The sequence below is a fragment of the Lepisosteus oculatus genome, chromosome 21, assembly GCF_040954835.1.
Source record: "Lepisosteus oculatus isolate fLepOcu1 chromosome 21, fLepOcu1.hap2, whole genome shotgun sequence".
Lineage (NCBI taxonomy): Eukaryota > Metazoa > Chordata > Actinopteri > Semionotiformes > Lepisosteidae > Lepisosteus > Lepisosteus oculatus.
In genome coordinates, this window is record NC_090716.1 from 8,831,428 (window position 1) to 8,845,375 (window position 13,948).

At 37.1% G+C, this 13,948-nt stretch overlaps 2 protein-coding genes across 8 annotated transcripts in view; one reads left to right on the forward strand and one right to left on the reverse strand.

The window, feature by feature from the left end:
• Positions 1 to 13,948, forward strand: part of tead1b (TEA domain family member 1b) — a 66,634-nt gene that overhangs the window by 47,166 nt on the left and 5,520 nt on the right. Inside the window, exons 5-12 of one of the 7 annotated variants that reach the window (XM_069181889.1) lie at positions 2,066 to 2,128; positions 2,218 to 2,280; positions 5,411 to 5,422; positions 6,765 to 6,899; positions 7,255 to 7,292; positions 7,508 to 7,569; positions 9,715 to 9,839; positions 11,369 to 11,542. In XM_069181889.1, coding sequence (XP_069037990.1) covers positions 2,066 to 2,128; positions 2,218 to 2,280; positions 5,411 to 5,422; positions 6,765 to 6,899; positions 7,255 to 7,292; positions 7,508 to 7,569; positions 9,715 to 9,839; positions 11,369 to 11,542 — 672 coding nt within the window. Of the gene's footprint in view, positions 1 to 2,065; positions 2,129 to 2,217; positions 2,281 to 5,410; positions 5,423 to 6,764; positions 6,900 to 7,245; positions 7,293 to 7,507; positions 7,570 to 9,714; positions 9,840 to 11,368; positions 11,543 to 13,948 lie in introns of all 7 variants that reach the window. The other 6 variants (XM_069181888.1, XM_069181890.1, XM_015338202.2 and 3 more) reach the window with 6 other exon arrangements.
• Positions 9,781 to 13,948, reverse strand: part of LOC107075787 (TBC1 domain family member 10A) — a 111,228-nt gene continuing 107,060 nt past the window's right edge. Inside the window, exon 16 of the transcript XR_001477295.2 lies at positions 9,781 to 9,868. The gene's annotated coding sequence lies outside the window, so the exon portion shown is untranslated. The remainder of the gene's footprint in view (positions 9,869 to 13,948) is intronic.

Consider the following 13,948-nt stretch of genomic DNA (forward strand, 5'->3'; position numbering starts at 1 on the left):
AACATGCCTGGCACTTGCTATGGTGAGCAGTGTGGTAAGTGGTTCTGGTTTCTGTGAAAAGTCTTGGCATGCCAGCCTGCTTTTTTTCCGCGTGCTGCATGTGAACACAGTACCGCTAAGACGTACTTGCAAAGCTTGCGCACTTTTCACTGCGGACAGTAATAAGCAATGGAAGCAAAAACAGTACGAAAAATGTCAACCACAAATCATAGGAGACATGTTACTTTCCCGAATTTGTTGCGAAATAAAACGCAAAAATTAAAACAATTAAACCGCCATGCATATTTTAGTATGCCAACTAACCAAAAATTGTCATTGTGTATATGAATGTATAAAGTATTGAAACATTTCTTTTGGTAACAGTGAAACCTTCCCATGATTTTTAGATGTATTAGTTTTGTCATTTGTTTTATTAAACATTCTGCTCAATTATCTCGAATTTAAAATGTTTGATTTGAATGCTTGAGAAAATTGTTAAATTTGCGTAGCTAAAAAGAAATCGAGACATCGGATGGTGTTAGTTTTGCACATCTGCGCAGTGGGCTGACAGCTGTGTGAGTCCTAAGATGGTTAAAAAAAAGATTTTAAATGGAATAAGCGCAAGCCGAACAGATTCCTAAAGTAAAGTTATGCTGTTCTGTTCAAGCAGAATTCCTTTTCTGTTTCACTGGGCTGATCTTATTAATTATGCTGTTAAGTGGAAGATGAAAAGTAATCTTATGGAGATTCTGATTATGGTGTTGCCAATTATGTTGTATGTTAGTCAGAACCACATATACATCTGGGTTTAACTTGTTTAGAGGAATTATGGGTGAAACAAATTGTCTTAATTCCTGAACTAAGACTTATCCTGAAACAGGGTAATGATAATCCACTGTGTAATTTAAAACAAACGTCTTAAAAATAATGTACAATATTCTTTGTGCACAAATTATGAACAAATTAAAAAGGAATTAATACATAGGTGAAAATGCTGCAAACGCACTGCAATGTGGCATTTTGCTGACAGAACTCAGTGATTGACTTCTGTTTCTTGTAGAAGAATTCTGTGAAAGCTGAGCTAGTATTTTTTGTTTCAATATGTACTCCTCTGTGTGCGTCATTTAACATAACAAAGGCTTGTTTTAAAACAAGATCATTTTGAGAATTCCTGTGTTGTAAAATCCTGTTATGTTTGAGCCTTTTCAAGATGCAGATCAAATTCAACATACTGCAAAAAGGATTTTTCTTGATGTTAAGTCTCTAATATTGTAAAGTGTGATACTAAAGAATGATGAAAAGTTGAATATTATACAGCGCTTAAATGGAATACAATTTCTGATGGCTTTTATTTGCTAAAATATAGTATCATTTAAACTCCTGTATGAGACCTTTCATTTTTCTTTATATGCACAAAGGGTGTAATAGCACATAACGATTTCTGATTTTCATTAACAGCACCCTGATACTGTATTGCTTCTCTGCGTGAAATGTTTCAACAACCACTTGTATTTGATTGATTTGATAAAAATGCAAAGAGAAGGTGGTGTGAATGGGGAACAAAAATGCCATTGCAGATTTATTCTCACCACCCTCAGCTCTCTTTGCCTGTGGAGCGAGTTCCTAAAGTTTTGATTATTATTCAACCTCGTGTTACCTGAATGTTTTGATATACATTAGCTTTTAACAAAGACTATGGAGTATTTATGCATCATTTAAAGCTCGTAGACACAAAAGTAAATTGAACAAAGTCAGCCTTCATGAAGACACTTTTAAATACTGTTGGGAAAAAAAAACATCTGGAAATTTTAATTTACCACATGAACTACAATTTGACAACTGCACAAGGCTAAATGTGGTAAATGAGACCGTCTTCCTTAATCAATTCACTTAAGTGATGATGACCTATATAACAATGCTTTGGTTGCTTAGAGCTTGGTGCGTGGCTGAAAATGCAGTACACCTTCTAGCTTAGCTGCCTGATGAGACCCATCATTTTCCCTAAGTGTATTAACCAATAGATATGTATTTTTTACATTTGGTTTTCTTTTCTTTTTTTTTGTTTTATAAATTTGAACGATTGTAGGTGTCTAGTCACATACAGGTCTTAGCAAGAAAGAAAGTTCGAGAAATCCAAGCCGCCATCAAGGTACGTCTGGCTTGCCCAGTTGCAGGGGGCTTTTCATCTCCATGGTTACAGGCTTTTCCTTTGTTTTCCTCCCTTCCCCTACCCTGCAGGTGTCTAGTCACATTCAGGTTCTTGCCAGAAGGAAATCTCGTGAGTTTCATTCCAAGCTAAAGGTATGCGCTTTTCTGCTTTTGGGCTTGTGGTTGCTATGCGTTTCACTTCCTGTTTTCCATGGTGATGGGTGAATGCCTTGTGCTGTGATTCCTGTAACCTAGTTTTCCTGCATGTGGCAGTCTGTTTAGCATTTATAACACAAATCTCTAGTCTGGAAGCACCTCTTCAGCCTTTGGGAAGGATTTGGTTTAAGTTATATGTGCTTTTGATTTGAGCAAACCAAAAAATATCTGTGGATGTTTAACTGACCCATTTGGTCCTTTAAAAAATCCTGAACATTCTTAATCACAAAAGTATAATTAAGATAAAATGGGAAAACTGAAAATCCCTAATGCACACATTCTTAGCTGATTATCTTCTTAAAGAGTAATGTAGAAAATGTATTTGTAAATCTAGGCCTTTGTATGCTTCAAGGACTACATAATTGTAAATAAAACATTTGAAGTTAAGGAATTCAAGTGTTGCTGTGTCCTTAATGTATTTACTAAAGACACTGTGAAAAACAGTTGAATTACATTTGGCTCATTAACAGTTTTCTAGGGTAATCAATTAGATATGTAATCTGAAACAATGAACAGTACAATTTAATTTGGTTTCATAGTAATTTAAAGGAATCAGCAACATCTCATCTAACATGCCAGCAAATGTGAGATCATCACGCTCAGTATCCATAATGAGTGTATTTGATGTTGCTTGCCTAGTAGATGTCCTTACTAGGCAAATTATGTATTTTGATATATAATCTAAGACAGTCTAAGGACAACAATACATTAATAAAATTACAAGGCTAGATCAAGTTGGAAGTTCAGTACAAGGGCAGCACTAGGCAAAATTACATTTTAAAACTTAATCCTTTATTTAACCAACTAGGTTAACTGAAGAAATTCTCATTTGCAATCATCGCCTGGGGAGAAGTGCCCATTTCAAAAGTGGGCCTTATACTGGAGCAATTCTAAGTGAGGTACACTAGTCTGGCATTTGAACGTGTAACCCTTCAGTCCCAAGCCCTAACTAATAGTAGTACAGTGTGGACACAAAGAATATGATGCTCAAAACAAATGACACATGGCTAGTTAAAGGAATTGCTTTCCACAGTGCTGATAGGCATGGTGTGGCAAATCTGACTGTCTTTATAACACGCATATGAGCTGGAAGGGAGTGTTTGTTTTTTCAATGCAAAATGGGCAGCATGCTGGCAAGATGCATTGGATGGTAGTGAGTGGCTGTGAGCTGTGCTTGCTGAGCACTGGGGTTGATAGGGCATCCGTTGAATGCCTTGGCTTATGTATTTTAATCAGGCACAGGAAGTAGCTGTGCTGAATTAAAATGCTTCAAGATCAGGCCCTGTTATTCCTTTCTCTTAAGAATCTGATATTTTCCTTTTTAACCTAAATAGCAAAGTACATCAGTCTGAACTAAGAAATAAGGCTTTATTACATTTTAATGCTTACTTTGCATTCTTTCCTTTCTTTTCTTAAAGACTGATCTAATATTCACCTGGCTGCAACAACTGCTTCCCTTAAGCTGCGTTAATAGATATTAAAAATCATTCAGGCTAAAACCAGCGTCCATGTCAAGATTCCAAGTGTGAATAAAATTGTCATACAGGTTATTTCATGTTGTATAATAAATGTGCATTATCTGAATCCTAGTAATTGAAACTTAAGATTTTTTTGGAAAAATCTCAGGTTTTTCCTTGGGTTTTGAAATGAAGAACAAAGATCTTACTTGAAAGATAGCTTAGAATCTTTCTTTGATGTGCCCAGTTTTCACCATTTTCAAACACAATAAAATGGATTAATTGCTGCTCATTAGGTAGTGTGTTGGGGGCAGCAATGAATGCACGTTCTTTCATGGGCATTGCCTGTTGCCTGAGTAAAATAGCCAGCTTTTGTATGTGTTACTGTCTACCTTAATCAAAAGCAAATTAGAGAACAGGGTGGAAAAGAATTCAAGTACAGGCCTTCCATTTGCTGATGGCCCTATTGTACATTCATATCCCCTTTTCTTTATCTCTGTTCTGTTAAGTGAAATTACTGTCATTATGTTACCACACTCTATGGGTAGTCCAAAATGAAATCTAGGCAAAGGTGAAAGAAATATCTCAGAGGAAAATTAATTTATTATCCAGTGTTTTGGATATTAAGGTGGAGGAGCTTGGTGATATTTTATGATGCATTAATTTTGAACCTTTAATGTATTTAAGACTGCTGTGTTTTAAAGTGCATATTTTATAAACCACTCTAAACTGTTTCAATTTAAGCTACATTTTGATCAATAACTACCTCTGTGGGCATCTTAAAGATCTGAATTGTGAAGCTCAATTTGTGTCTTTTCCTATCATCACTCTTAAAAAATGTTATGACATTATACCATAAGTTAAGAGTTACTGTTGTCAAACTCTACATAAAGGAAGAAAAAAACTTCCTTAGTTTTTTTGTAGAAAATATATTTGTAGTTATAGAATTCAACAATGAGGTGTTAAGAAAAGATTTAACCTTGGATGTTAATATGCAGAAAATGTCTAAAACAAGGCCATCAGTGCATTGTTAATATAAAATTCAAAGATAAAATAGAACATCAATATGGATACAGTAACAGAAGCCATGCTTAGTGCTGTGGTATTAAATTTGTGTATGCATGTGTTGCTATGTTTTTAAAATTCACTGCTTAAAACAAGAGAAAAGCTTAAATTAAATTCATAATGTCTTAATTGTCTTCAGCTGTTATGACCCAGAATGAATTTAGAAATTTCAAACATTTGTAAAATGTGTTGCATATAATCTGGAAAACTTAAATCATTTCACATTCTTTTGGGACATTTTGATAACTTAGTACTAGAGTTACCTTAAATGATTCTTTAAATGAATGTTTACAAAATGCTTCAGTTTACAGTTTGATCAACTCTTTCATTTTATCACAATTTAAAGCTTGGTTAGAGTGCATTTTAGAGCAGATGTCATCAAAGGGCAAGAGTCTCATTCAATGACTGACCTCAAAAACAAACCTGTTCAGTTAGTTCTAATGTACTAGTATTCCTTCTTTACATGGTAAATGTGATGTGTAGCTCAATGGTCATTTAGCAAGAAGCTTATAAAATTACAATAAATCTTATTTGTTTGCATTCAGGTAACAAGCATGGTAAGTATGCCTTTCCCAGTTATGTTTCCTAGCTGTGCTTGGCCTATCTTTAGGCTAGCTTTCACAGTATCTCTGCTGTTAGTGTAGATGCCTCTCCTCAAGAACACCTGCTTATCATTTGGTTTCTGATGTCAAGGTTTTGTTGTTTTTAAGCAGATACAGTGCTGTTACACTTCAGTGCATTTTTCCTTGCCAGCATGCTCACCCAGAATGTTTGCTTGTTCAAACCTACCTGTGTATGACTTTTGTACAGTCATTTTTTCTGCTGTTTCTAGTGGTTAACTGACATTTCACCTAAATGTTTATAAAACATTTAAGATTTGCTGTTGGCTTTTTTCTGGATTTAAAGGTGAAACATGGCACGATTTCTCTTGTCAGTCTATTAACAAAAAAAACACCCAATAATTTACTTGCATGGTGGAGTATGTAGTCTTTTCTAACCACAATTCTTTTGAAGTTTCCTCTGATAGACTAATAGGTTTGCTGTATTTAGTCTTTGAAAAATGGGAACCATATTTTGTGCTTGATCTCCTATAAGAATTGAAACAACTTTTACCTTCCTCGGGCAATATGTGATCAATAACACTTCGTATGGAGCAATCCCAGGTTATTTTATTGATCAGATCTGCCTGATTGAATCAGTTAAAAGCAATTGAGATGTATTGATAGTCTTGAGCACTTAAAACTCCAAATCTGGACTTTTATTGCTTAAAATGGAAACTTTTTTAATATAAATTGGTCCACAGATGGCGTGACTACTGTTGTTCCCCAGATTTACTATATAAAAGCAATCTGGGATATTCTGTATATTAGTACATGTGCATCTCTCAAGTCTACTGATACAAAAAGTGCCTTCCAGGGTCTTTCATGGCCTTGAAGTATATTATAAGCTTGCTTTTTCCACTTGTATAAATGTGATAGTCTAGAGTGCCTCACTATATATGCATACAAAGACAAGTCTAACAAAAGAAGGACCATCCCTAGGACAGTTTTGTTTCTGAAAAGTAAGCTAATTAATAGTTACATTGTAGAACTGTATTCACAATATTTGAGTGTATATCGTGCATACTGATGCACAGTATGAAACACTCCAGCATTTGCATTATTACATTAGAGGAATTCATGTATGCTTGATAGTTACAGAGAATGAATGGCACATTCATTCAAACATATAACTGTGGCAGATGTGATTATTTAATTTAGTTTTTTTTTTCATTCCTATATGTAACGCTTGCTGTTGGCATTAATCAAAGCTTGTGTACTGTAGCTGTTTTGTGCTGCTGCTGTGGAGCATCTTGCCATTGCCTGTAATGTTAAGCCTTTTGTGTGACTGCTGTTGAAGGATCAAACCGTGAAGGACAAAGCACTCCAAAGTATGGCTTCCATGTCATCGGCACAGATTGTATCGGCCACTGCCATCCACAATAAACTAGGCCTGCCAGGCATCCCGCGCCCAGCCTTTCCAGGAGCACCAGGGGTAAGAGAAGAGCTGCATCCACCGAACTTGTGTGGGGAAAGGAGAGCTAATGGGCTCCACTTGGAGCCAGCGAAGGGTGAAAAGGGGATGGTTTCAAGTGCGGTCAATTGCAGTGGAGGTTATTTGATCTAGCAGCTGATAGGAAAAAATATTAAAAGCTGAATGAATAAGTCAAAGATAATCATGTAATAAAAACAGCATCTGAGGGTGTATGAGAACTGTGCGCCTGACCTTCCTTTTTTCATTGGGGTTTAAGTGCTTGATAAAACCAGGTGATGGTGTGTGAGTGAGTGTAGGGGGTGGGGGTGTGTTGTTTTGGTTAACCATTCATTTATCCGTTTCCTAGTTTTGGCAGGGCATGATATCGACAGGACAGCCCGGATCATCACAAGAGTAAGTAAACACAGCTGAATCCGAAATGATGTTGTGACACGCGTCTGCAGTTTTTCTCCATGGGTGGTGTGAATGTTAGTGATGGATAACATTTCTTAGCTCATACTATTTTGAACAATATACACAAATACACACCAACAAACATTTTTACTAATCATTGCACATCAAATATGCTTTCACATCCAAGTGTTGCTTTTCTATTTACTTTATTTCAGCATAAAGCCATTTGCCCAGCAAGCCTATCCCATCCAGCCAGCAGTAACAACGCCTATTTCAGGTAGGTTTTGATGCACTCTCCTTGGATAATAGTCACATTCCCACTGAATTACTTACCTCCAAATCCCCCACATTAAGTTTTATCAGTATTGCATTTTGTCAAATATGCTAGTATATTATATCCAATGTCATCCTGTGAGGAGAACCTTAGAAGATTACATTTTTGATTGATATTCTGCAGAAAATACCAGATGCAAAACAAATAAAACTGCTTCTTAAATCCCCACCCATTTGGTTTTAAATGTATGTAGGGTTCCTGTGAGCTGAAGTTGACATGATGGCTAATACAGGAAGAACATAACGCATTTCCTGTTTGGGGGGGAAAAAAGTGCATTCTAATTGATTCACTCCTCCTTTTGAATTTCACGTCTGTTCGCTGTTGTAATAGTGTGAAATGGCTGTATCTAACGGAGCTATTAGCTGCAGTAGGAGGCACCCCATTGATAAACAGCCATTAAGCTCTGGGTGACCTGAGCTGGCTGTAGCCGACCATTATTTAGGTTTTAGAGTTAGTTTGTTTTCCCATGTAAATCTGCTCTGTCCGCTCAAGCGGGAATAAAAAAAAATTCACAAGAGAAGACCAAAATTTAAAGTTAAGGACAAAAGGGAGGATGTTTCCCTCCTGCCTGTTCATTTCTTAATAAACTCAGCAGTGAAAGATTTTTACTGTTTTCTTAAGAAGGCATTCTTGGTCACAGTAGTGATCCATTCCGTACAATCGCCACTCCTTCTTGTGGAAAAATACCACCTGCCATATGAATCAACCCTCAGGTAGTTTGCATTGGTTCTCCCTATTTCTGTATGAACTGAAGCGGAAATCATTATTTCTGCTGACTTTCTTTGAAATCTCTCATACTTCCAGTCTTTCTCAGGAATTTGCTTCTATTTGTTATTCCAGCTGGAGTACTTCTCTGGCTTTGATTCCCTGGTCCTTGTCTTAACTGCATACTCTGTGGTTGTTTGAAATATAACGGAGTTCATATTGAATGTTTTATAAACACATGCCATGGCTAGTCAGTGTAATATTTGCAGGATATGCTGTTGATTCTTATATTTACTTCCTTCTTAGACTTCAGAACATAAGAATGTTACAATGAGATGCCATTTGGCCTGTGTTACTCATTTGCTTGTTAGTTTGGAAGTGATATGAGGATCGCATCTCATTTGTTCTTGAAGGAATCTTCAGGAACTTGCCTAGGTAGTGTACTGATGGAGGGGGATTTCATTGCCCGCTTACAACTTGCACCAATCTCTTTAGTTAATTTAGTTAGCAGGTCGTTGTTATCCAAGGCGACTTATAATGAACATTAGGTGTACATTGTAGGTACTAGGAATATTTGTATGGTAGAATAAATATAGCGAGGAAAGTACAAACTAGATGAGCAGCATAGGTGCTATGCAAACAGATGAAATGGTAAGAATTTAAACTGTATACAGGTAGTGTGGATACAGAGCAGTAATATAAACACCAGGTATGGATGCACAGCTTGTTTACTTGGAAGAAATGCAACAAGTAAGTTACATTACCAGCCTGAGAATTCGAAACATTGGTGTTTGAGTTGCTGAAGCAGGTAGCTGGAAGCCGAGAGGCCACTTGTGCCGTCTAAATAGACGAGTTCTGAGCAGCAGCCTAAATGTCAGCAGCACTGTCCTTGCTGCTCGGAGAGAAGTTGTGATTTTCTTGAACTTTGTAAATCTGTTTTGAAATAAAGTATTTTGTTACTTTGGTTTAAAAAAAACTGAGTAAAATAACTAAATCCTCACACCATATCATTGCTTATACCACATGTAAGGTTTTTTAGGACTGTTAAATTAAGGTAAACTGAATAAAGTAGTATGGTGGAACAAGTAAATTCCATGCTGAAAAAAGAAAATAGAAACATTTCGGCTGTGGAGCCTTCTTCAGATGAAGACCTTCTACACCTGAAGAAGGCTCCACAGCCGAATCATTCTCTTTTCTTTTCGGCAGGGAATAAACCTTTACTTGTTCCTTTGCGGCCTAAGCACGCTTCCACAGCCCCCTGCTTGAAAGCACTAGAGTAGCTGCTCCCCAGCCGTGTTCCGGTCAGACCTTGCGTCCCTGCCGGGGGGGGGTAGAGTGGTTGGGTGTGACTGCTACATGCTGACGTGTCTGTGTGATGTTCAGGGTACGAGCCCGCCGCCGCCCCAGCGCCGACTGTCCCAGCCTGGCAGGGCCGCTCCATCGGGACGTCCAAGCTGCGGCTGGTGGAGTTCTCCGCTTTCCTGGAGCAGCAGAGAGACCCCGATTCGGTAAGACCTCCTCTCCCGGGCAACTTGACCTGTGGAAGTTTGATTTGTCGTTTGCACCTCACATCACTATAAACGGTGAAATGTAAACTGCAGTTTCTCGTGATTAAGAAGAAAAGCCTTTGTCGCACAAAATACAACAGACTTTCTAGTCTGGGCATGGTGTCACTGGTGTAAGTATATGCAAGATGAATGTGAAGAGATGTCTGTTACTACAGTGTCTTCTATTGTTCAAGGAGAACCCCCCCCCACTTTGAACTACAGCACAATGAACTCAATCCAAGCCCTTGTTTCTATTACAAGGAGTGATATTAACTGCAAAGTAGAGCTGATAGGCATTTTGATTTTCCAACGTTGTTTGTGCTTCTTGTGCAACTTTTCAAGAAATTGCTCAGTTATACATTTCGCAATTGATTTCCTCTCCAGAGTAAGCTGAACAGTGGCAAAATTATTTAAGAAGAAAAAAAGGACAGAAGAGGGCAAGATTGAAATAAAAAATATTGTGTTTCAATTGGTCTAAAATAGTTTTTCCCTCGTTCTGTTACAAGCAAATATTTTATTATTTGAACTAGACATGGGTTATTTGTCATGGTTAGTCTGCATTCCTAAATGAATTTTATTTTTCAATTGATATTGCATGACAACAGCCATTTATCTTATTTTTGCTAGAATATTTCAAATGGTTGTCTTCTGAAGGCTGGAGTTGTTGGTTTGCAGAATCGGTTATTGAACTGAAGGTTAACAATGACTTTGAAACAACCCTCATAAAATCAAATAACATAAATGCCTCCCTGAAACGATGAGTCTCAGAGGAGTCTCAGAATTCTTGAAATTTTTTTATTCTTATTTATTAGTTTTAGAGTGAACTCATGAGAATTCTCTAGAGAAAGACTTAAACAGGTGGTTATGTTCCCCAAGTGTCCTCCAACACAATGAGCCCGTCTGTGGGATGGCAGGCCTCTTCCAGAGCTGTATGAGGCATTCCTGGGAAGCAGGTTTTACTGTAGCTCTTATGTAGGGATCATCTGAGGATAGGCCCATACATGTTTAATAGGCATTCATGTCCACTGTTAACCCAGGTCATAACACATTACTGTCTCTTTGGGCCACTGAGTGAGCTTAGTTGCCTTCTTTCAAAATTAAATACAAATTTTCTTTGCAATTCTATTCCAAAGTTTCCCAGATGAACTTTTGTATCCCTGTACCCTATGGTCATCTGGCCTGAGAGAGCAGCTATTGTTATTAAAGAATAAAACTCTAATGAAAAGAACATCAAGGTGTCATAATATCTCTACTTTTGGCTTGATTGTGAATGATGTGTACACCCATAAACAGTGGAATTTCCATTTCAACTTTTGTGATTGTGCTCAACTGAACCTTAAATCGTTATTTATTCATCATTTCTATGTTTATACAGGATAATAGGTTTTCATTAACAGATTGAAAAAGGCGCTGGCAATGTTTGTAATATATCACAACGTTTTCATTTTCAGTTGCGTGACTCTTAATACTATTTCCTGTTTTTATTTTAGTACAACAAGCACCTCTTTGTGCACATTGGACAAACCAATCATTCCTACAACGATGCCTTGCTTGAATCAGTAGACATTCGTCAGATTTATGACAAATTCCCAGAAAAGAAAGGAGGTCTGAAGGAGCTTTTTGGCAAAGGACCGCAGAATTCCTTTTTCCTCGTGAAATTTTGGGTGAGTTTTATGATGCACAAGCTGCGATTTGTGGAATCTGTTTCCTATCCTGCACTCTTCAAAGAAACATAATAAAAAGAGATGGAACTTCTTCTATTGATTTGTAGTTTTATTGGGATTCTACATGAATCACAAGTGGTAAAGATTCTTTTTTTTTAACTTGGAACCAGACTTATTACTTTGGAAAAGATTCTACCTCTTGCGTCACTATGCATGTTTCTCTCAGTATCACTTGGAGGGCGTTATTGTTTCTTTGTTTGAACACCTGCCTGCAGTCTGACAGGTGGTGAGTATTCCATGCAACTCAAAAGCAAGACTGCTGCCCCCTGCCGAATGAAATTCTTTAGTTCTTAGTTCAATTTAAAGAATATGTTCCTATATAACGTGAGAATTTTTATCTTTCTTAGTTTCTCTGTGAGAAGTGTGGAGTTCTAATCAACATTGTTTTCATTATTTGATGTGCATTTGTAGAAAGGTTTAGAGCATTCCAATATCTCCCACTCCTATGCTGCTCTTTTTTTTGCTTGTGGAACATTTTTGATATTACAGGAAACGTTTCCTGGCATTCTGTGGTTACTTCAAAACTTTTGAGAGAACTCTTTTTTTTTAAGATCTGTAAGAAACAATTGGAAAGAGCTTTTTGTAAAGCAGTAAAAAAAAAATGTACATTTTTCTTTAAGGAAGGGGAGAGGTTTTTTTTTTAAGTCTTACATAAGATGGAAGTAAAATCAGCCACCTTGAACATGCATATTTACGAAGCAGTCCTGTTTAAAGTCCTTAAGTGTAATTTGAGTTGCCCAGCTTCACAGATGGGCACCCGAGTGATTAAACCCATGAAGGCACTCGTCTGGCAGGCAGGTTGAGGCCTATAGTCCAGACAATCCCAGTGCAAGTTAGCCAGATGTGACCTAGAATCCCTGAGGACTGAGGAGGCAGTGAACCTGCTTCTGAAAGGGGCTTTCTGCACACCAGCAGCTCCTGTGGTTTTCTGGGCATGCCAGTGTTTGCAGTATTATCAGAACTGCGTTAATGTGCCAGTCAATGCTAACTCCCCTGTAGACCCCGTACGGGCTTGAAATGTTAAGAACTAACTGTCCTAACATTGATTGTAGAATCAGTTCTGTATGGTTTTAGCTGTCACAGGGGTTGTAGCCTTAAGTGTGTTGACTTAAAACACTCAAATTGAAGCGTGTAAGAAATGATCTCAGGTTAAAAAAAGCGCAAAAAAACTTTTGTAAACGTGCATCTGAAGGATAGAAAGCAAGGATCAAGTTCTCTTGGTATATCTAGGCATTTTCTTTTTAATTATGTTTCTAACCATTAGCATCATTCAAAATGAATTATATAGGATACCTAGAATATAGTTTGGAAAATAGAAAGAAATATTAAAGGGGAGGGGGTCAGTCTATTTTTAGAGTTGATGATCTCTGAATTATTGGGTTGATCAGGGAATATTGATTAAATTCAGGAATACCCAGTGCAGTTTAATAGATTTCTGAAAGGACAGTTACTATATTTGGTTAAATGCAGCTCTAGATAGTAGCATCAAAGCCTTTTGTTCTCCAGTATTTTAAAACAATGAAGTGACCTACTGAGCCTTTAATAGCTGTTTCAACATTGCACAGATTCACTGAAATGCAAAATGCAAACTAGCAGCTTCTTACAAAGTAATGCATATCATCATCAGAACGAGCCTTTTAAAATTCTTTTGAAGTACAGGACAAATCTGAATTTCAAATGAATTGCGGAATCTGCACAATGATACCCTCCTGAATATTGTCTCTATTTATAACTACCTCTCTTAATGAATGAGAAACATGGTTGCAAAGAATATTTGCTCTTTTTATAGCAATAATGAACACAGTGTACTATCCCAGAAACCATGTCTAGTGGTAGTTTTCCAGTAATACACAGGAAATTATTTTATAGCATTTTATATCCCTTGCTTTCTTGTGGTTGGTTTAGACATCCTCTTAAAAATGTCCTAGAAATCTATTTAGGTTATAATGAAAGCATACGTGATCTAATTGTGAGAGATTAAATACATGAATACCGTGGGGATAAACTTCTGTGGAAGTCTGAAATGAAAAAATATTTCTCATCACAAATGGAATTCTCATGTGGTGAAAAGAAAATAAATTGTAAAGTGGTCATGTGCCAGTCATCTCCCATGTAATAAAGCAGAATAGTCATGATCTCAAAAATAAGGTATAAAGAAAACAATAATGGATGTGGGTGCAACTGTCTTTTTTAGACTTATTCAGCAGTGTTTTCCTTGCAGTGAATACAAAACAGTAAACTGTGTTAGTGGCTCAAGTCTTTCAAAAACAGTGTGCTAAGCATCTGAGCCATGGAGCTAGTTATCCTGCTTGTATCAAACAACACCTACGAATAGGCATTGTCTTT